This window comes from Poeciliopsis prolifica, unplaced genomic scaffold (genome assembly GCF_027474105.1).
Source record: "Poeciliopsis prolifica strain line A6 unplaced genomic scaffold, Auburn_PproV2 SCAFFOLD068, whole genome shotgun sequence".
Lineage (NCBI taxonomy): Eukaryota > Metazoa > Chordata > Actinopteri > Cyprinodontiformes > Poeciliidae > Poeciliopsis > Poeciliopsis prolifica.
The window spans coordinates 1,156,310-1,180,326 of NW_026562443.1; the positions used below are offsets into that span (position 1 = coordinate 1,156,310).

At 41.0% G+C, this 24,017-nt stretch overlaps 1 protein-coding gene across 1 annotated transcript in view; it reads left to right on the forward strand.

Annotated features, from left to right (window-relative positions):
- LOC129351613 (multiple epidermal growth factor-like domains protein 9) overlaps nt 1-21,187 on the forward strand; it is a 33,429-nt gene extending 12,242 nt beyond the window's left edge. Inside the window, exons 3-6 of the mRNA XM_055020555.1 lie at nt 6,383-6,522; nt 11,400-11,549; nt 17,202-17,471; nt 19,139-21,187. Of these exons, the coding sequence (XP_054876530.1) occupies nt 6,383-6,522; nt 11,400-11,549; nt 17,202-17,471; nt 19,139-19,659 (1,081 nt within the window). The 3' untranslated portion in view covers nt 19,660-21,187. The remainder of the gene's footprint in view (nt 1-6,382; nt 6,523-11,399; nt 11,550-17,201; nt 17,472-19,138) is intronic.
- The last annotated feature ends 2,830 nt before the right edge of the window (nt 21,188-24,017 follow it).

The following is a 24,017-nucleotide window of genomic DNA, read 5'->3' on the forward strand; positions in this document are numbered from 1 at the left end:
GAGGTCAGCTGCACTGTCTGTGTCACATCATAGAGGTTGGAAAAATCTGAGTCTGGAATGAATATTGATTATCTATGTGGCTTTTTCACTTTCTGTGTCACCTAATTTGATAAAACTCCATTTATGAGCAATGAAAACTTGTACTGATATTGATGAAAAGTTAATATGATTAATATGACAAAGTGAGAGAAGATGCTTCCTCATTTTCATGTAAATTTCTGGAAATTACAAATAAATACAGAACTGACTAGTTATTGTGCAAACTTAATGTAGACACCAGATTGCAAAAGACTGATGTAAAACATTACTGATTATGAGGTTTTATAGAAATGACACATGATTGACTTGACATTAATGGTGGTCTATCAGGAATGCATGAGAGGGTTCAGAGGTGTGGGCTTAAAAAGGAAAGAAAAAAATGAAATTGTTGGGTAAATTAAAGCAAAAAGTAAACACTGGAAGATGAGTAGCAGCAAAGACAGTGGATACGTTTTTATTACCAATGTAATAAAAATTACATTGTCAATTTCAAAATTGTGACATTTTCATTAAATAAGAAATGCAATTACATGAGTAAGTTTGTTTTTGCAATAATCATTAAAAAACATGCTGCCCCATAATTCTCTCGCTACTTCCTGTTGTCTTCTTTGTGGTTTGCACCACTGGCAACATCTGGTTGTTGATCATGAGGAAAAAGTTGTTCCAATGCAGTTTTGCAAAATGAACCAATTTTGATATGGTCAAAAAAAAAACATCTCATCCTAGCATCAAAGTTTTTATAAAAGTTAGTTTTTTAAATAATTTGCAGTGTTTCCATGAAGCAAATTTATTTTCTAATTGTCAAATTGCGCATTTGGAAGGACGGTGGATACACATCGAGTGACATGTCTCTCTGCTTCATTCAGTTCACTAAATGGTTTTCATCTCTGTAGCTTCTGGTAGAAAACTCTGACTTGCATCATGCTGTCACTTCTTGTTTCATCTTGTAGAAAACCGTAGAAATCTGGATAATTGTAGAAGATTTTGGTGACTTTTTGCATTTCCATTAGAATGAAGCTCATGACTAAGGCAGACTGACACAGCAAACAAACTAATATATTTATTGTCTGAAAATGGCTGCTTCAAGCCCTAAATTATTCTGAGGGTTAAATTATTTTTTCATTTGATCAGCATGTGTCTTATCACTGGGAATGTTTTGGAGTCACTCAGCCAGAGTACCAACCTTTGTCTGACCGAGAATTTGTGGAGGGAGCTAAAGATTAGGGTGATGGCAAGCAGGCCATCCAGCCTCAAAGACTTGCAGCTCATCCCCAAAGATAAATCATCAAAATACTAGAAGGGATGTACAAAAAGATGGTAGGTAATTATAAGAAAGGTTTGATGCTGTAACATAGTTAAATAAATCACCACCTTTTTATTGAGGAAGGTATAAATCAATTTTGATGGACTAAGTTTTATTCAGATTTGACACAGCTTCATCTTCTTCAGGACACAGTGAGTTTTAATCGTTCAATTTTCTATATAAGTATCAATATATAAGTTTCTTTTCCACCTGATTTTACAAGATAGGATGTGATTAACCTGGCAACCACTTCAAACGTTCTCAACACAAAGTAAAATAAAGTAAGTTAAAGTAAAGCATCTGGATTTTTTTTAACTGCTTGACATAGAATGTTCTTGACCTTTGACCTCAGAACTGGCTCTTTGTGTAAGTAGCTGAGCGTGTCCAGGCTGTCCTGGCTCAGAAAGAGGCTGATCTGAGCCAGGAAAGTCTGCTGGGAGACGGGCCCGTGTGACACACCCGTTCAGGATCTCGCTGCTGGCCCATGAATTCATCAGAAACAACACAGGGTAGTGCACTGGTTGGTTTCCCTCGACCACTGACTGAGCTGATTCCCCCCCCACCAATGCTGCAGTGAGGATGTTCTGGAGCCACACATGCAGCAACCAACAGGGAAACAGCAGCAGCAGCAGAATGGGGTTAAGCTTTGTCGCCCCTGTAATACTGACCTACTTAATGTGCAGATCTTGCACGCAGCAGCTGTGCCAACACGGTACAGTGAAATCACTCAAAACAATAATAACGCCCCCCTTCCGCCCCTCCTGGCGGTCAAGAGGGCACAAATTATCAGGGGGATTACAGGGCCCTCTGGGGGCCTCTGGCTTCATCCCAGTCTTCTTCTGCAGCCATGTGGCTGATGGCAGGCTGACTTCCTAATGAGTCCAAATGGAAATGATTTCTGCTTGTAAGGTGAAGGCTTATTAGAAAGAAATGATAATGTAATTTGTAAAAGGCATTTATTCTTTTGATCCTTTTCTTTTTTGCTGTTGTTAATATGAAAGGTTGAAAAAAGATAATTCAGGATTGTTGGTTATAAACTCAGAAATCAGATGCTGTTGGCCATCTGGGATCTTTTCCTGCATCACATCTTAAAGCTGCACTAGATAACTAAGAAAAACACATATTTTACTTATTTGTTAAAACTGTTACTATGTTCTTACAGAAAAAAATAAGACATGTACAGTGTGTGAAAATGATCAAACTCCTCTGGCTGCTCCCAGTGGTTCTACTGTCATCTGCAAAAAATAGACCGCTCCCGCCTCCCAGTCAGTAACAACCAATCAGAACCAGCAGGAGGGTCCTCATGTATGTGCTTCTCACACCCTTTCCCCGCACAGTACTGTGAGTGGGGGATCAGTTAGATCTCAATTGATCAAATGATCAGAAAATGCTTTCTAGGTGTTATTGAATGCCTCCAAAACTCAATCTGATTCTCTTTAATTGGCACAGAAAGGAAATGACCATCCAAGCTTGGTGTAGTTTGTAGATAAGCTGTTGCTACCCTGGTTGCATTTAGGCTTAACACAAGCTATAAAACAGTCAAATTAGAACAGAACAGAGTCAGGAGAAAAATATCATGAAGCACAAAAACATTTCTCGGAGTTGACTGTAGAATCGTCCGTAGAAGGTTTTGAACATTTATTATTTGGTGAATGTGATCATAATTAGTCTATTTTTCTTTTTTGCATGAAGGACATGCAGACTTTATTCTTGGTGTCCATGCATCTTCCAAAGACTAATTCTTTGGAAAAAAAGAAGTACATAAGAAAGTGTCATAAGTTCCATTGCCACATCATAAAAAAAATCATAATGTGGCAATGACACCAATGAAGGCAATAAACAAGTTGGCCTGGTTATGAGTCAAAATTTATTAAACTCCTATCGTCCAGCCACTAGAAGGCAGATAATGTCCATCAGCTCTCCAGTTGGTTTGGGTGGACTGGTATAAATCAGGATTTAACTGGATTCATCCGATTAAACCTTGGACCAAACCAACTTCCACATTCCGTCTACAGGATGTTTCCGTAGGCCTCCGACCACAGACTGTAGCACTGTTTAGAATGGCTTATGGGCTCAAAGTTCAACGATGTTGTTCTGTGATTGTAATTCCCATTTATTCTTCAGAGGGGATTATTTATATTGTGTGAGGCTGCAGATCCCTGACAGAGGGAAGCAGGGCATGTGGAGGACCAGGGAGGACTGAAATGGACAAACTTGATCTCTGGGTATAACTACATATTCAATTGGGACCTGTATTCTTTACAGCAAACATAGCTGGATCATATTGATTTAGAATCCACATCAAAATCTTTCAGAAATAGTTTGTCTAGGGTTAGGGTTAGGGTTAGTCAGTCAGTGGGTGATTAGATGTGGAGTTAAGGACAGGCTGCTTCCTGTTCAGAGCAGCTCAGCATCCCTTGGCTCAGTTCATCTCAACCTTTTTCTGTTCAGGCTTAGATGGAGCAAAATGAAAATTTATATATTTTGACTGAACATGGAAGATGTGTTGTAGTAAATTTAAGTTGGAGGATAGGTCCAGTGTATGGAGCTGCAGACATTTACAAAGTTCACAGTTCACAAAGACTTGTAGATTTAACTGGGGATCAGGGCCTGTGTCTGGGCTCTCTTTGAGGTTCTGGGTGATGTCTGTATTTTTCCACTTTCTGATTTTCATTTCTTAGTTATGTTCCTTGGTATTTAGGATTTTGAGTTCTGTTAAATAAATATATAAGAAGTACATGTGTGCATATATTTTTGTCCTTCATGTTGCAGCTCAATGCTCTGAGTCTGTATCAGGGTCATGATTCATCATATGAATATTTAGTTTCTTTTCGGCGTGTGTGTGTGTGTGTGTGTGTGTGTGTGTGTGTGTGTGTGTGTGTGTGTGTGTGTGTGTGTGTGTGTGTGTGTGTGTGTGTGTGTGTGTGTGTGTGTGTGGCCAGGAAAACGAGGACTGCTGACCTCCTGGTCTCCGGCATTGCTGAATTTAGCTCCGCCCCTGGCCTCCTGATTTGCATTAAGCTTTGTTTTAACAAAGGCCTCCTTATGTGAAGACCCACACACACGCTTCTGGAAAGTGCTCCCTGTCACTTTGGATTTACTTCAGTTGTCATTATGCCCTGATTATGTTTCTGAGTCTGTTGTCTAGGCTTGTAGCGTCTTGCATTCTTCCTAGGAAATTACCTGACCTGGGCGTCGGAGGGCGTTTTCGCACAGTTACAACATTATATAATATTACTGATGCTAGAAAATGAGTCTAACATAATTAAAGTAGAGTTATAAAGAATAACTAGACACAAAAAATAGATTTAGGAGCTAAAACAGAAACAAATTTGATCTAATCAAAGAAAGAGATGAAGGAACACAGAACAATACCGGTAATGAAACTGGAATCCATAAATCCAACACCAAACACCTAACAAAATTGGTTTTGTTTGTCTATTAAAGAGTCAAAATTACATAATTGGAATAGAAAAGTCATCAAGAAAGAACACCTGTTGCCTAGGTGATGGCATTTATCTCCAGGCCCTGAACTTGGCTTTTTCAAGTTTCCAGTTGGGAAGAACAAAATAAGGAACCTGCTTTGGCATAAGTGGTTTGACCGGATCTGAGCCACATCTGACTCGAGAGTTCCTGCTGCATGTCATCATACCTGCTGCAGCGTGGATCTGTTTGCCTGCAGGACTCTGCGGCTCTGACTGTTATCTAAAAACAAACACACACTGGGTGTCATTTATCAACGGCTGCTGAAATCCTCATACTCTTCCACTCCCGTCCAGTCTGCCGTTGACAAATCTGGGAAGTATCATTTAAATACCATGCCTCTGTTTGTTCAGTTTCCTGGCCTCATCAGCTCAATTTGCATTGCTGATAAAGAAAGTAAAAATAAAACAAAAAACAAACTGAATTTCTCCTCCATTGTAAAGTGGAAACATCCCAACATGAATTTAAATGTGCAGCAGTAGGCTGTAGTGAGCTATGAGAAAGTGTTTTTCCTTCAGTAACTGTGCTTTCTCCTCATTAGAGTCGGTGTTTAGTGTAGCCATTGCTTCCAGTGGTTACACTAAAAATATCTCCACTTTTCTGACTCAGCATCATTTCCTCTGTTCCACCACAAATAAAATTACATGCTCAATCTGAGACCTGAAGAATTCTCAGCTGCGTAGAAATGACTGTCTGATAACAATCAGGGCTGCTCCCTCCTACACAGAGCTCCACTGATCAGCATGTGACCAGCTGATAAATGCTTAAAGCTGCAGTATGTAACTTTTATAAAAAATGTTTTTCGCATATTTGATGTTGTGACAGTTTATGAGACAGATAATCTGATGGATCTCCTCCACCTCCTCCCTGAGCTTTTATTGCTTATCTGAAGGACTGCACCGTTCCCAACCAAAAACAGCCAATCAGAGCCAGGAGGAGGAGCTTAGTGCTGTCAATCAACTCATGTATTCGCTGCTCAATGTGCTAATGTCGAGAAACAATTTATTGTTATAGGAAAACTGTTTATTTGTTGTCATAGGTGTTAAGGCTAACCAGCCTCAGGATTAATGACAGGCTCTGCTGAGAGACAGAAGCTGCAGCGAGAGCAGAGAGGGAGGGAAAGGGGCATCAGTGGCATACAAATGGACTGCATGATTGACAGCGCTAAGTCTCTCCTCCTGGCTCTGATTGGTTGTTTCTAGCTAACAGTGGAAGAGTAGTAGAGGAGCTTCAATTAGGTTTTCCGCACATTATCTGTCTCATGCCGTCCTGTCACAATATTATGACATTTTTAACAAATGTGTAAAAAAATATATATGTTTTTTATAAAAATGACGTACTGCAACTTTAAAGCAGCAACAGGGTGGCTACAACGTGACCTTTGGGCCAGTTTTAGGATTGGAGTCAGCATGGAAGCCATGTGTGTGTCTGCTTCAGCTGTGATTCAGACTCAGAAGCAGCAGTGCTAACACCCAAACCCCAGGATGGCTGTTGTTGCTTTGGTTCTGTTGTCCGTGTTTGTTGACGGGTTTGTTTTTCTGTGGCTCTTCCTTCCAGCTCAGGGACCTGCACGTGTAAGACAGGAGTGTACGGGCCGAAGTGTGATGAGTGCCACCCAGGTTTCTTCCACTTCAGTAACACTGGCTGCCGGCTCTGCCAATGCAACAACCACACCAACTACTGCCACCCACAGTCTGGTGAGTTAGAAGGGAAAGACTTTGCTTCTCCGGATTGCTTGTATTTTCTAGTGAATGAGGCAGAACAGCTAACATTTGATTTCATCAGTGTGAGAACCTCTGGATAGAATCAATTATACAATCAAACAAAACCGAGCTGTACAATGCAGATCTATAGGACCTCCTTTAAAATAAACTAAGGAATCTGAACAAACATTTTAACAGCACCTGATTAGATCAGTACATCAGCAGAGCCTTTGTTGAAGTCTGATCCCTCTCCAGATCAGACATCTGTCTGGTATGTGTTCAATTACACGTGGAATGTTGTAGAATTTGCTGATATGTGGGTTTGATCCCACAAACTTACAATTTTCAAAAATATAAATGTCAGGCAGAAATAGCAGCAGGACATGTTTAACCAAAAGAGAGGTTAAAAGGTCAGCCTGAAAGGTCAGCTGTTCCTGCAAAGATCTTCCTCAGAGCAAGATTCTTCTTACTCAAGACTTTCTGTAGCCATAGAGAAAAAATGACGAAGCTATATGTTGTAAGGGTAGTGTTGTTAGAACATTGATGTAGCATATAGAATTCCTGTTTTCTTTTTTGTTCAATTCAGACAAACTGACAGGCTGACTCTTTTTGGAGAGTTGCAAAAGAATGTAATTAGTCCTTCTGCTCTGTTATTTTTTTCTATTTTTCAACTAAAAAGTGCTGTAAATTGTTAATTCAAACTAAATGATTTCATACTTTTCACCAAATCAATAAATTCAAATAATGTCTTGACTTTGTAAAATGGAAGGGTTTTTAAAAATGGAATGCCTTTTGGAAAAAAAAAAAGGAATGTGCAAAAATAGTGAGCTTGCTGTGGCAGCTGAATGCAGACAGGCAGTGCTGTGTATTCTAACTGTCTCAGATTAGCTGTCAGATTTACCTCAGCTGGTCTGGTCTCACCGCTTCAGTTTGTTTATTATGTGTGTAAAGAAAAGACATGAGTCATGAAAAGCAACTAAGTTGATAACGTCTTTGTTATGCTATTTCTATTTCTCATAAGATGGAAGCAAATGAACTGAATGGAATTTGCTCATTGCTAGTTGCTTTTTGACCTTATCCAGAAATCCAATTTGGACCTTTGAACATGAAAATGAATATTCCCTGGCGTAAATATGTTTAAAGCTAGAACAGTATAAGAACAGCAACACCCGAGATAAAGCCACAGACGTTTTTTTCCACCAGCAGCTAACCCACAGCTCCAAGGTAATTACAGGATTTACTTCCCAGTTTCTGGCTTTAAATGGAGTTTGGGAGGGACTACTGGGGGACAAGACATATATATATACATTAGAGTTGTGGTGTTGCAAAAGTATTCACACCCCTTGGACTGTTGCACATTTCTTCTCATTAGAGCCACAAACTTCATTTTGGGTCTTATGTAGTTAGTAAAATAGGGTTTTTCTGTCTAAAAAGTATGACAAAGTCAGATTATGTGATCAAATTATTGTTTAATGGATTTTAATTGAGCCATCAAAGCTTCAAAGATTCTCAGATACTGCTGTCCATTTCTGTTTGACATGCATGCTGTCAGAAGTGTTACACACTGTGTTTAGTGGTCCACACCTGTTTATTAAAGTAGCATAAATATAAAATATTTCACCAAGATGTCCTTTTCAGTTGTCTTTCACAGCAAAGTAAGTGGTGTATCCTCATCTCCTCATCCACTGATCAGTGTAATTCAAGATGAGGATCAGCATGAGATCACAATCTATATTCTAGATTTGCACATTACCAGATAAAACAATTTGGATTTGTGTTACACTAATATGAATGATTTTTACACCTCTAAAGCAAGATCTTATCTGCTTGGAATGCAAACCGTGTTCAGACATGACCTGTAAGCAAGAGATCTGTGAGAAAGTGGTCAGAGGAGGCTGAAGAAGCCTGCAGGGTTGTTCCAGACTGGAATGTTCTGTGCCAGCCACACTGAGAGGACATCGAGTCAGGCTGAACAGACACCCTACCCTCCTCTGACCCTCGGCTTTCCTGTCAAATCTCAAGTGTTCCATCTTCCATCTCAGTCATGGACTCTTCTGCTTCTTTAAGCTTGACTTCAATCATATCAGGAGATGATGCTCTGCTCCCTGTGGTTCCACCTCCCATTTTTCTGTATCTAGAAATCAGATGAAGAGGCAGTTGTAGAGACGGAATCCGAACCAGACTGCTGGTCCAGATGGTGTCAGAGTTCTGAAAGCCTGAAGCTGTAGAGCAAATCTGTGGGATTCTGCAACATCTCTTCAACCTTAGCATAACTCAAGAGAAGGTTCTGTTGCTGTGGAAGACATGTGGCGTTGGAGGCGGTAGGAGTTCATCGTGCAATAGGTGGATCGCCAGTTAGATTCCCGGTCCACCCAGGTTGTTTTCCTAGGTGAAACACCTCACCCACTTTGCCTGCTGGTGTTGGTCAAAAGGGCTGATGAAGCAAAAAAAGTTTAGCCTCACTTCTGTCAGCCTGCCTCAGGGCAGCTGCAGCTACAATCCTGTAACTTGCCATCATCAGCATGTGAATGAGCCCTTTGAGATTTCAAGTAGAGATAGAAAGGGCACCAGAAATACAATTATTATTATTATAATCTGAAGAAAACTCACCCTCCTTTTCACTCTGTGTACTTCAGACATCGAGAACAAAACAGACTCCTGTCATCAGCAGAAAGTATTTCCACCTTACAGTATTCAGGCTCAGATACTTAAAGAAACTAGCAGAGTTAGAGAATGATGGAAGAATGATGGAGAGAGGAGGCAAAGGGGGACAGTGTGTGTTGTGGGGGTGGCAGTGTGAGAAGCCATATGTCCTCACATACTAATGCAGGGGCAGATGGAGAGCTGCAGCCTTCTCCTGGGCTTAGTGGTCACTGCGCTGTGAATTAACAAAGCTCAGGTTTGACAGCTCCTTCTAAACCCCGACCCAGACTTTCCCCAGGTCGGTTCATCCAGGAGCATGGTGCAAACGTTTCCCCAAAAACTCTGGACGTCAGGAAAGGACTGCAGGGATTTGTGTCCAGCTAACATCACGGCTAAAGCTGCAAACAGGATTGTACAGTTTATCATCAACTGTTTTCACAGTTGATGATAAACTGTGCTGTGGACAGCACAGTTCATCTGTCCACAGCAAAGGTTGGACAGATGAACTGAGTTCATTCTGAGTCTCAGAATGAACAAAGGTTCATAAACTAACATCCCCTAGGTTTTACGTTACCAGCGAATCAACTGTCTTCATTTTTGTCCAATTGTTATGCCAGGATCTAGGTGGAATTATGTTTGCAACCTTCGTCTGTCACTATGCAGGCATAATAATTCACAGACACTGTTAAATACACAACAGTGATATTTCCTTAAATAATTTCAACAATGCGATAGGTCACAGTTCGTCTGTCATTTGTTGTCCAGGTCATTGTTCTTTCCTTTCATGTTTCTCTTAACCATTGTTCATTTTTGTAAAGACAAGCCAAAGACCAGATTTGATCAGCTAAGTATTTTGCCGTTATATCCATCGACCCTTTCGATGGTTATAATCATTGAAAGGATGGTTATATTCTTTCCCATGACCATCCAATATAATCCAATATCTGGAATCAGATTGGGGCATTCTTAATATTATCTTTTTCATAATACTATGAAAGCAAAGCACAGCCAGTTGAATTACAACTTCCTTTTTGGGAAGTCTATTCAAGATAGGATGATTAGAAGTGAGAGGAGTTGTTGGTTTTGTAAGGATGTTCTTGTTTTATAAGAACTGATATACATGTTTGATTTTTGTCAAAAACAAGAACAAAGTTTGCTTTGGCCTGAACATCTTATATTTCACTGGAAACTAAAAACCCTTATGAGATGTCTTCATTGTGCCTTCCTGCTGCAGCATATATACTGTAAACAACTTTTGTGCATTAGAGAACCTCTGAATCACCTCCTATTTTTTCAGTCCTGCAGTTATTGTTATTGTTATTGTTGTACATCACAGCAGAAAAGCGTTCTTCCCATAGGACGTGTAAAAAGCTCCAGAACCCTGAGATGGAGAGTAGCTTCTCGGTTCTTGTAATGACCTGTAGGTTTGTGATGCATCACTCATCCAAGTCACTGGTGACTTCAGAAACCCAAATAAATGTTCCAAAGAACAGAAGATTAGATCTTTTGGATGGTCCTGTGGAATCTATTTAAGAGCTTAGAGTAAGTACATGCACCTTCCTGCAGAGGGCTCACTGACCAAAATAACTTGTCAGTGGATTTGCCTTAAACTCTGTGAGATGGACTAGTTGAAATGCTTAACAGTGATCAAAGGAAGACCTGGAGTGTTTTCAACACTAGAACCCAATCATGTCACTATTTGATCAACAGCAGCTGCTGAATATTCCCAAACTGAGAGACATGAGCTCACAAGCATAAGGTACAGTTGCTGACATTGTTTTTCAGAACACATTTTAAAATGTCCATGTTTAGACAAGAAAACCCACAAAATAACTTAGCATGCTTTGAATTCATATTGCATGATAATATTTTCATGCAGCTGTTTATAATTCTGCACATTTTCAAAACACACACATGCAGACAAACGCACATAACCACAGCACCCACCACCAACCCAGCCATTACCCTCCCCCTCCTGGTCAGATATCTTCCCACAGCTAAGTTTGATGTTGCAAAACATGAACTTCCTTCATGAAATCATGTATTTATGTTTTTCCTGGAAGAGACACTCATATATTTGCCTTCTGCTTTTAAGAGCACCTAACCTGTTGTTAACTGGAAAATATTGAGGAATTCATTAGAAAACTTTTATTACATGCTGATTTAATTTTCATAGCACAAATCAGAGAAATTTTAGTTATTCACATAATGTCTGCTGTGTCCTGCAGGAGTGTGCCTGAACTGTGAGGGGAACACCCAGGGGTCCAACTGTGAGGACTGCAAGGTGGGTTTCTTCCGCCGTCCTGGTGCCGCCCTGACCGAAGCCTGTGCACCGTGCCCCTGCTCCAACTCCACCTCTACCGGCACCTGTCTCATTGGTCAGTCCCCGCTCTCCTTCTAATCCAAGGGTTGGTTGTTAGCAGTAGGCAGATTCTGTCTAAGTTAGTTCCAGCACACTTGTTGGTTTGTTGTTGGCTTCTATTTCAGAGTCTAGCTTTATACACCACTCAACCCAAAGCAGGACAAAGCAGATAATTAATGGTACAGTGCATGACTTATAGAGATCTGCTTATGTTAGTTGCAGCTTCTTAAGGATTCTCAAACTGAATGCTGTATAAAATGACTTTGGGGCTTTTTCAGAAGAAAACAATCTTTTTTTTTTTTTTTTAAAAAAAGGTCTTGTTGGCTGTAGTGGGCTTCATCTGAAAGTAGTTCGACAGGAAACAAGGTAATGAGAAAAGGGGAAGACATGCAGCAAATTGAACCTGCGACTACCACCACCAGGACTAAGGCCTCAATACATGGGTTGTGCTTTGCACCTGTGCCACCACAACACCCCAGAAGAAAATAATCTTAATTTACCACCATTTTATGAGTTGTGTGGAGATTAATGCATCACCACTCTAACACTTAAAGGAGATGGTACTGATTACTCAATGTTTCCTTTCTCTTGTTGTATACTATGTAACTAACAAGACTCCACAAATTAATAGATGCCTTTGATATAGTTAGTTTATTACCAAAAATAGTAAAGTGGTCATTTATAAAGATTATTTGATGTAGTGGAGTGTGATGAGATGTTTCTATGGATATGGAGGGGATAAGAAGTCTCCGCTATCTAAAAAAGAAAGGAGTTTGTTCACTTTCACCACTGATTAGGTGAAAGTGAACAAACTTTTTGTCTGGGTTTGGAATGTAGAATCTCTAACTCTGCCCACATGACCCCACATACTCACCTCCAGGCTGCTAGTGTTTCCCTTATTAAACACAACACAGCATAATGGGGAGATGATGTAAGCAGGTGAATAGACACTAGATATTATCTCCATTGCCAGAACCCCCTAATTACAGCTTGGCGTGTAGCCATGTGTTGTGTTTTGTGTGTCACTGGCCTTTCACGGTTTCGCTTCATCAGGCTCAAGCATCACAGCACCACTCTGTGACTTAGATCACAGCCAATCTGCATCAAACTCCATGTGAACCCTGTCTTCTAAACATTCAGTTTTTATTCAGCTTTGCATCAACTAGTGATTCCCATAGGCAGCTTCTGATGCCCCCATTGGTGGCTCCCTGCATGACATCAATCATGCCATAGATCACTTGTATCAAACTCGAGGCCTGGGGGCCAAATCCAGCCCACCGTAGCTTTTATGTGGCCCTCTACAGTCTAGACTAAACACTAAGTGTGATTAAATATTATATTATCAATCATATCAATGCAGTTTCTATCTGTTTACTGCCAATTTATATCAATCAATCCTTCCAGTTTCTTGAGAATTTAGTTGATGTATGATTATATTCCATGATTTATACAGCGAGTAAATAAACAGTCTCATTTATTATTAGTTCCTGAAAGGACTGAAGAGATCTTCAATAATATTATGTAATTTTAAGAATTCATTGATAGATTAACATTATGTGAACAGGTTTTATCAACACATTCTGGCACAACCGGCCCTTTAAGAGCCTTCATGATCTTGATTTGGCCCAAAACGAAAATGAGTTTGACACACCTGCCATAGATGTACCGGGGCAGACGGCGTTGGTTTCTGCTCGGAGCCCAAGTGGAAACTGCACAACGAGGGAGGAAGTGGAAGGGACATGAACCAGGCTGAGTTGAGCAGGGACAGCGTGAGCACAGCTGGGCCGTTTCAGAGACAGGCAGCAACAGACTGAGGGGGGATGGGCTAGCATCTTTCTCTGTTTAGAGAGCATCACTGCAGGAGAAGCTGAGTGAGGGAAGAGATGATCAAAATGTCCTTCCTGGTTCCCATTAGTAGGTTGCATGACTGTGGAGGGTGGTTGACACCAGAGAGAAGCAGTCATATATTAGTGGTATCCTCAGCATCAGTGACAAATGAAAAGTAGCCACCATGGAGAATCCTGACTTAACGTTAAAACATGGATGAGCTTTCTAGATGTGCTAATGTGCCCTGTTGAGGTGGATGAATCTAGTTCTCTGCAGATACTCAGAGAGGTGAAGTGAACTGCACCAGTACAGAATGTGGGTCACACATACTAAATCATCCATGTATGATTATGTCTTCACCTAGTGGTAGAGTTTGGCTCAGTTCTGACAGCTAATCTTGTACATCAGCAGAAATCTGTCCTCCTTTCCTCTTTCCTAAAAAGGAGAGGAACTCTTACAAAAAGAGAGCATCTCAGGCTTTATCAGACCTTTAGTTCATGTGTCGTATAAAGCGACACATGAACTAAAGGACGGTGGATAAGGGAGCAGGTCAGGCCTGCTGGCCCCATGCGGTGCTGTGCACAGCAGCTCTTTGCTCTGAGTTATATAACCCAACCCTACAGGCTGATGCCTTTGAACCCCAAGCAGAGGTTAAATCAAGATTATCATGAGGAGCAGACTGCTCACTGTTGGAATACAGCGCAGTCACATGACTACTCTAGACAGACCTCAGATAGCTTTGTGTCTAGCTCCATTGCAGACTGGTTCCACACTGGTTCCACACTGTTGCAGAGGATCACTCTGCTTTTCACAGTTGGTATCTGAGGTACTTTCTTAGGGTTGAGCTCCACTCTCACTTGTTTTTATATTTTAGGTGAGAGGAGTTGGCAGTTGGACTCTGTTATAATAATCCAATAGGTGACTAGAAGCCAGTTTCAGCTAGCCAAGCTTGATACAAGCCTTTACTCACATGGTTCCTGTGCAATGCTTCTAAGTTGTACACCGACAAAGTGGAGCCAGGGTTCTTCTGTATGTTTCTATGCTACCACTAATCGCACACTGCAGGTCCGCAGTCGTCTAACTAAGACCCGGAATTTCATTCTTAGGTGAGACTGCAATCTGGAAACTGCCATTATTTTTAGATGCTGATTAGGGAAAAGATCCACATTTTAGATGAGACCGCAAAGACACGTTGAATCTGTTGCAGTCTCACACTGAAATCCAAAAGATTTCAGTGTAAGACCTGGTTTCACAAAGACGTGTAAACAAGCAACTGAATCACAATAGAAGTGCTATGATTGTTTCAGTGTAAATAAAGCCTTATATGTTGTTTTGGATACCCTGTTTGTATGATAATTAGTCAGTATTTACAGGTTAAATGTAAAAATGGATAAGACAGCCCAGTCCTCATTATTCTGGTAAAAACGATCCCCTTATTTTACACTTTACTTCATCCAGAGGGTCTGGGCTCTGGCTGTTGAGAAACGATTGCTTCCTGAAGCCATGGACTCTGTTGAAGTTTTACATTTTACCCAGTCACTAATATTTGCCCATGCCATATATAATGTGGCTCTGAGACGCTAAGAAGCTTACTGGAAAATGCCTCCACTGCAAAGAGAGAAGAGCAGATCTGACTGTGGCGATTGTTCATGTTAATTTCATTTTGGGAAGCTTGACCAACACAGAAATTCACTTCCTCTGCTGCTGCTGTTAAAACTACAGGCAGGCTACAGTTCTAAAACAGCACCGAAAATCAACGTCATTGTTCACAACTTCTCCTTCTGTTTGCTGACTGGGCTGGAAGAATTCTACCTGAGGAATCCATGAGAATGGGAGAAATCCCAGGCTGTGTGTGAAGTGAGATTTGAATGAGTGGGATAGTGCAGGAAAGCAATAGCTGGGCTAAGTCCTCATAAGTCCCCTTTAAGTACTCTTCACATAATCTGGAGCTGAAAGATCTATGATCGAATTGGTGTAAGTTTTGAGTTAATCACTGAAGCTACAAGCCAATTGAGCTCAAATTAGTTTGTTAGCTACCTCTAATTGCTGCCACTTCTCTTTACAAAATATCTTCCAGAACGAGACTGAAAGCTGTATTTAGAAGGCTCATGTGGCTGTTTGCTATAAAAGGAGAAAGATTAAATACTTACATCTCCAATGCCACAGTCTGGAGATACAGCGTTGCTTCTTGGGAGAAACTCTTCGATAAACATGCTGGAGGAAATCCAAATCCCATCTCGCCTGGGGATTCATTCACGTTCCAAAGAGTGCTTTTACTTTTGGTTATCTACCAATTTTAAGCTTCTTTGAAGCAAAACAGCTGAAATTCTATTCACATAATTGAGCTTATATGTGTCACTTTAAATCAGTGTTTCGAGAAAATTCACAACAAATTCCTACTGCCGCACCTGATTCTTGCTTTTAAAATTTGTTGAAGGTGTTGACTGTATTCTCAGCCCACCACAGAAAAAGCCAGACTTATTGTGAGCTTCATGCTGAAGATGAATGTTTGTAAACATCTTCATTTTGGTTGTGTATACTTGTGAAGGCTGAATTTAGACAGCACCTGTTCCAAGTATGGCTTAGATCTCACATTTGACTAACTGGGTGATGAACTGATGTTTCCCTGCTGCCTGTTCCCTTCGTTCCCCAGGATCACCGAGACCACCTTCACAGGTCCAGGCAGGCCTGTTGGACACTAGTTGCTTGTCAATAAGACGATGTTTGATGAAAAGTTGCCCCCTCAGGGAGGGCCGTTAATACTGCATCTCCAGGCCGACATGCTAGAAGAGGCGGTAGTGTCATGTTACAGAGAGAGAAAGCCGACTCCTGGAAACAAAGAACACTTGGTTCCAACAGTCAGTGATGGTTCTTGTGTTGAAAGGAGATCAGTTCCTAATAAAATCAGATTTTACATAGCATAATCTGTCCATTATGCTATGTTTTGTGAGTTCTGACTCGTAACACAACAGGGGCTGTTTCGATTTTAAAGTATTACAACACAGACTAATGACAAATGAACATAAAGCCTTGAATCTGTTTTATGTGAAGGCTTCCAGAACAGTGAGGGTGTGTGTGTGTGTGTGTGTGTGTGTGGGGGTGTGTGTGTGTGTGTGTGTGTGTGTGTGTGTGTGTGTGTGTGTGTGGGGGTGTGTGTGTGTGTGTGTGTGATTCCAAAACACACTGTGTGTGTTGATGTTTTTATGGATAATGATGGAGGATGATTTCAGACATATCACTTCTCTAGGTGTTTTAATCTTCTCATTTTTAATAAATTTATATTTCAGATTGTATTTTATTTTGTTACGCTCATAGTTTTGTGAAACAATTTTTTTTCCTTTAATTTGCCACGCGTCTATCTATTAAAATTTGGGTCAATCAGCCTGCCTTCTGGAGAATATTAAAATGAAGAGGCAGGGTGTGACCTGTCCTCAGGAGACTCAGCAGCAGTCCATGTTTCCATGACTATACCTGAGAGAAAACAACCTGCTACGACACAACATGGCTTCCACATTCACATCTAGTCATCTTGGGCCCCCTAGTGGCCAAAGGCACGTTTTAAGAGATCACTGAAACACTGCATTAATCTAAGAGCTTTTCAGGTTGAGGTTTAGTACCACAATTGTTTCTTGTTGTTGTATTTTTCTACATTTTATTTGTTTTATGGTCATATACATTTAGGAATCTATATGAATTCATAAAGTATTGCTTGGAGTTTTCTCTGTTAATTAAACAACAGCCATTCCTTTGATTTTGGGACCGTTGAGTACCATCAGTGAAAGCCTTCCTGGTTGAAGCAGCGATCAGCAGTTGACGTGGTAATCTCTCTTTCCTTGTTCAGATTCCAGTGGCTCTGCCGTGTGTGAAAGGTGCCTTTCCCACTACAGCGGCCCGCACTGTGACCAGTGTAGCCCTGGCTTCTACCACTCGTCCGGGGCCTGTACACCGTGCGACTGCAGCGGCAACGCAGACCCTCTGGGCCCCACCCAGCTCTGCGACCCTAAAACCGGCAGCTGCCTGAGATGCATCAACAACACCTCTGGGTCCCGGTGCCATGAGTGCGCCTCTGGGTTCGTAGGGGACGCCAGAGCACATAACTGCACCCGTCCAAGTAAGGCCAGAACCTCAGGATATGCTTTAGTTACAGTCTTCTAATATTATTTACCTAATCTCAAGTGTACAAAATCAAGACTCAACATTATTACCTTTAATAAGCAAACACAAAATCAATGTTAAAAAGATGTGAGTGAAAAAAAATCTCAACCATTGACTCAGCATCAGGTAGAGACAACTTCAGATAAAATTACTCTGGTGCTATTTGAATGAAGTTAGGCACACTCTTTGTTACATCATCATTCACTGTGTTTCTGCACAGATCCTTTAAGTATGTGAGTCAGGTGGAAGTCTGGAGTTTGACTGACTCATTGTAACAACTCAACTATCTCATTTGTGGAAGATTTGTTACTTTGTTTGGAATCATTGTCTTGTTGATGACCCACTTTGTGTCTGATGAATGGTCTCATCCTGAGCTCAAAGTCAACTCAATGATCTATGAGGTGCCCAGGTTCTGTGGCCTGGACTTTTTGTTTTCTCCAAGCATCTTTTCTTTGGCCTCATTTGGCAAAAAAAACATAGTTCCACAAGTTCTGTGGTTCATGTTGCAGTATAGCTCCTTGGGCTGGATGTTAAAATCCTTTCATAAGTCAGCACCACACTGTTGTTGGACATGTAGGATTGGATTCAAGTTCCTACACAGGATTTTCTTTTGCAAATAATGAATAAAATCAGTATTTTAGAAAATATGTTACAGCCCCAGGCATTCCACAGAGAATACCCAGGCATTCTGGAGAAAAATAGTCCTTCAGTGTTCATCAGCAGCAGCTTCGCTTCTGTCAATAGCGTGATCTGAAACCTGGAGACTTCAACTTAAAGATTGATTTGTTTATTTAGCTCTTAACAACAACCAGCCAGAAAGACCAAAACACTTTATATTAAAAAGATTACATGACAAAAGACAATACAATATCCGTACACAATCCTACATAGTATTAAAAGTCTTAAGTTTAGACTTAAAAATACCAGGATCAGTAATAGAATGAAGATCCAGGAGAAAGTTGCTCCAAATTAGGGCTTTTGCCACAGAGAAGGGACATTGTTTTAGCCTTGACCTTGGGGTGTTTGACAAAAATTGCTTGGACAATTGAATGTATTGTATTTGTATTTTTATAAGAACCCAAACACCTGAGGGACAGAAAAGAGATTTTCATCCCACATATTAAAGGTTGAGAGATTATAGAATAGAAAAAAAGAACACTTAACAGCTGCAAAAGGTAACAACAAAAACACAATGTCAAGGGAATCTTCAGATTTATTAATGATGAAAGAGAAGCAGCGCTCTTTCAGGTTTTTCCCAAGTGGTTACTTGGGAAACCACTTACCAAGCATCACTTACCAAGCTAAGTGATGCTTGTTATTTCAAGGGTTTTTTATACACCAGAAGCAGTGATATAGTTATAGTTAAAGCATTAAACTAAGAACAAAGCTGGGGGTGAGGGCACCGACCAATCACATCATCTTCACATGCTCTTGCAGCTCCCTGTTGTGCACCTCTGCAGAACCGACGCATCACCTTTCACTCAAAATGTTCTGTTTGGACAGTGTTCTTGGTTTAGCAAGTTTTCCGGGGGAAACCCGGCCTTTGTTCTGGATTATGGGTTTCTTGGCCACATTACTTTGAATTAAGATTTACTGAAGTTTAAAATGTTTTTCTCTCTTCAGAAGCGCGGATGATACCAGCACCAGCAGAGGTCACGACCAAGAGCCCCACGTCCGGCGGGTCTTCCCCAATATCACCTTTCACCAGCACCACTTTGACCTCCACAGCAACCAAAGGCAACCCAGTCGACAAGGGCGGCGCCACCTTGGGCAGCAGCACCACCACCACCACTACCCAGGCCCTGCTGACCAGCCTGAGCAGTCCCACTGACAACACCACAGCAGCCCTGAAGGAGGTCTCATGGACACAGTTCAACATCATCATCCTGGCCGTCATCATCCTGGTGGTGCTGCTGCTGCTGGGCTTCGTGGGAGGTGTGTACACCTACCGGGAGTACCAGAACCGCAAGCTCAATGCCCCCTTCTGGACCATCGAGCTGAAGGAGGACAACATCAGCTTCAGCAGCTACCATGACAGCATCCCCAACGCCGACGTGTCCGGCCTGCTGGAGGACGAGGCCACAGAGGTGGCACCCAACGGTCAGCTAGCGCTCACCACACAGGCAAACAACTACAAGGCTTAACGCCGCCATTCAGCCCCAAATCAGACTCCTAGATTTACAGCTGACATGAAGCTGCTGGAACATACCAAATCTAAAGCTCCCCAACGTCTGACCCGCTGCTCTGGAGAAATGGCACCTCTTTGCAAACTGACAGAAAGAACAAAGATGATGTTTGAGATCAAGAAACGCATACAAAGTTCCCACCTGAGAGCCCTGTTTGATATATTTTGATTGTGAAATGGATGAACAGTGAAAAGGCTTCCAAAAAGAACATGATATATTGCGATCAAGAGCCTGCAGAGGGCACTGTTGTTCTGTAAATCGGAATATTGTGACAGGTGCAAAGCATACGCCTGTTAGCTGATGTTCCTGAACCCAATGAGAGGGAGCCTAGCATTTCATAGATATATATATATTTAACTTTTTTTTTTTTTTTTATGGACTCTGGGCAGTTTAAGTTCAACTCAGATTACTTTTTAGACCATCCTAAACTGAGACAACGATTGTTATTTAATGAATTATTTTTATTCTGTTCTTATTTATTTGTTGACGTTTCTGTCTTTGGAGAAAATGCTGCACATTTCCAACGTGTTCCTCCATGGTGTTTTTTATTCGGTGTGATGTTGAACGGTATTTTTTACTCGCCCAACATGTTTCCATGTACAGTTTGTGCGCTTTTGGAGAAAGTCTGAGTGAAGTGACCTCACCTTTTTGTTTTATAGCTTCCTGTCTTTTGTTAAAGTGTGTTAGTTCACTTGAACGCTTGCAAGAGGAGTGTTTCTCTTAAAGAAACAGCAGTCATCCTGTTTTTTTTTTATTAAGTTCCTGTGTTGCGTGTCTCCTGGGGAAGCGAAACATCTTGGACTTGCGTAAAATGCCATAAAATTCTAATCTTATCTGCTCTTTGCTGCCTACCTCAGCAAAGGTTTGAAACAAAAATAAATAAATTCAGAAAGATGTCTCGCAGTAATGTGGAGGGTGTGTGGTGATGACTCAGATGATGGGGCCATTTGATGTTTGAAACATAAACTCAATTCCAGTGTTGATCCTGTTGTTATGGAGCCTGCTGCTTCCTCTGACCACTTCCAGCCGTGTTGCATGAGCGGGAGCAGTGAGTTGTGAAACCAGCGCGGTCACCGGACAGCAGATCTGACGGACCTGCTGTTATTTGGCCCAGCACTGGCCGGATGCGCTTTGTTTTATTTTGGTGGACGAGCAAAAGCTAATCATGGAAGTAACTCCTCAGGTACCGGCTCTCTCTCCCTAATGTGATCACTGTAAATACAATTCTTAATGTACAGATGAATGTGAATAGTAGCACGATTATTGTACAGGTAGGATACTGTGTGTGCACCGTCACTCAACAAGTGCTGACCCTCTCTGGGCGCGATGTTGCTGTCAGCTTTTTCTATTGTTTTTATTTCCCACTTTGCCACATAGACGGTCGGAGGACTGAGAGCGCCCAGAAATCAGAACTGCAACAATCCAAACTGTAAATAAGACCTGAAACTCAGAGCTCAACTCTCAAATAAAGATGAGTTTAACTGTTTCACTTGTGTTTCTCCTAATATTCCAATTTAAGTCCCTCATTAACATTTACTCCATATATTACTAGATAAATATGTCATAATACAGAATATCCAATCAGCCAGTCGCATGTCAGCCAGTGGAGATGTGCTGCTGGTGATGACATGATGACTAAAAATGAGAATGAGGAAGAAAGATTTTAATTTGCAGACCTTAATGTGAAATAGTTGTTGGTGCCAGAAAGGCTGGTGTGAGAAACTGCTGATCTACTAGGAATTAATTTGTGGTTCACAGTAAACGATAATTCTAAAAAACGGAATTTCCAGTAAGCAGACATTAGGAGGAGAAAATAAAAATGCTTTGTTGGTGTTTGAAGAGAATGGGGTTGCTGGTTTGAGATGATTGGATGCAGAGTGGCAACTGGGAACACGAGGAACCCTGAATCAGGAGGACTGCAGCTGACCTCGGTCTGCACAGAGCAGAGAACAGGAAGTGGAACTAACGCTTACTACAGTGAAAGAGCAACAGACTGCAAACAGATGTCAAGTCTTGATTTCAGCCACAACTTTCAGCTGGTGTTTTATTTCATCTTTATTTAACCAGGTGAGTTATTAAGAATGAATTCCCTGGATGATGAGAGGGAAGAACACATGGAAGGATTACTATCAACGACAAATATGACCAACACTGTAGAAATCAAAGTAATAATAACAGAGACAAGGGCTTAGGATAAAAATCGTACATGTGCTGGATGATTTGCACCATGTCACAAATCATCTTATCCAGGTTTAATAAAGATTTAATGAAACTGGAAATGAGTTCACTGCTTCCGGTCTCCACTTGTCAGAGCTCCTGGGCCGTGGAACAATGTGAGATGAACATGATAGAGCAGCAAACACTAGATCTCCTGTTACTGTGTAGTGCTAGTGTCAGCAGGAACCAAAATTTCTGATATCTGCACCACAAAGAGTTAAGGCAGTCCTGCAGGAAGCAGAGGTACAGCTTGGTGCCATGCGTCCATCTTTTGTCAGTAAGGCTTTTTTGGCTCTAGTGGCCTTTATTTGAGAGAGGTCAGACAATAACATGGATAACGACAGAGGAGGAAGACATGCAGCAATCATCAGGCCGGGATTCGGACCTGTGACAGCCACATTGAGGACTAAGGCCTCCATGCGGGTTGCACTTTAACTCTGACCCACCAAGCAGCCCCTTCTCCCACTTCACAGAATTACTAATTACATCAAATATTTGAAAGGCATGCTATATAAATATGGCTCCGGAATAGAAAAAACACCCAAGAAAAGCATTTGTACTTGGATTCTTGAAGTATTGAGTCAAAGTACAATTACCAAAAACATACTTTTTCTGAATTAATCCAGCTCAAATAGAGTGAGTTGGAGAGACTTTTTAACCACAAATTCCATGTAACTTACTAAAAGTGAGTGTTGATAGTAATTTGATGAAAACTGATTTAAGTGTCCTGTTTTCAATTAAATCCCATGTTTGCATTTACAGTGCAAGAACATCTGTTTGTACGTTCATATGGTGGAGGAGTTTATAAGAGGTCACTCCCTGCTGGAAATGATTCTGTCCAAACAGTCTAGTATCAGAGTCAAGAACCTGTTTCTAGAACTTTAGCTTCTTTTCTTTACATTTATTTTCAATCTGAGAGTTGCCTACCGAACGTCTGAAAGCAGCTCTTTGAGGTGACTCGACTTCTTTCTTTGGTGGGAAGGCTCATTCCTTCTGGATATTTCCAAAGTGTTTGCCAAACTGAAGAATGTGGGTCCTGGAAAGTGAAACAGTTCAGTTTCTGTCTGAAGGAAAGAACCCAAAAGAATCTTACTAAGCACTTGTTGTTTCCAGTGTAACTATTACAACTAACGCTGTAATTAAAGGTTAAATGAAAAAGAAATCCCTATTGGAGCAGCATTTTTACTTCAGGTTTCTCTGAGGTAGATCACTTCAGTCACTTGTTTCTAGGATCCCATTCTTCGGATCATGATATATTTTGAAATCACATGTTAATTATGGACATTTGCCCTTTTGCTCAGCTTCTCTGAAAGCACATCTGAAAGCAGTGACCATCGTAGTTCAAAGACAGGAGCAGAACCTCAACATCGGTTAAAAAGCAGCAGAACTTTAAGGATTGGCATCTCCGCTTCCTTTCATTTTCTGTTGCAGAAAAAGAAAAGGAAGCAGCACCATGATCAGAGTTAACAACTACTGGAACTCCAGGAAACTGATCAAACTTCTGCCCTATTTTTTTATTTTATTTTATTTTTTATTTTGCGTCATCCATCACATGTGGCCAGTGCATCTCTCAGCAAACACTGGCTGACGTCAAGAACAGCTTGCTGAAAGCAGCAACTTTTTACTTCTGTTTTCAAAACGGACAGATGTTTTAGATGCTTAAAACAATCACTGTGATTTCTGCCTGTCAGTTTCTTTTACATTTACTAGAAAATGGTGGAATTTATAACAGCACTTCCTGCAACGTCACAAAGCGTTAAAACATTAGAAAAGATGAACGGCAAACTGCAAATGGGTCCTGTGTTGTGAGCACTTTTTTTTTGTGTGTGTGTGTTTTCAGGATAATTGATGCAGTCGCTGGTTTGTGGTTTTGTTCCCTCACATTTGTTTTGAGCAGATGTAAAGCGCAACATAAGTTTAGAAAGCCCATCTGTTGAATTTGAAGAGTTTGGCCAGGTTATTGTTTCATATTGTTTGAGAAAGGAAATCTGCTGGTTTAAGAGGAAATGTGCTGGGTTTTAACCTTTGGATGTTGATATTTTACTTTCAGTGACTTGGACATTTTGCCTTTTTTAAAACAAGAAAATAGTGCTGCCACT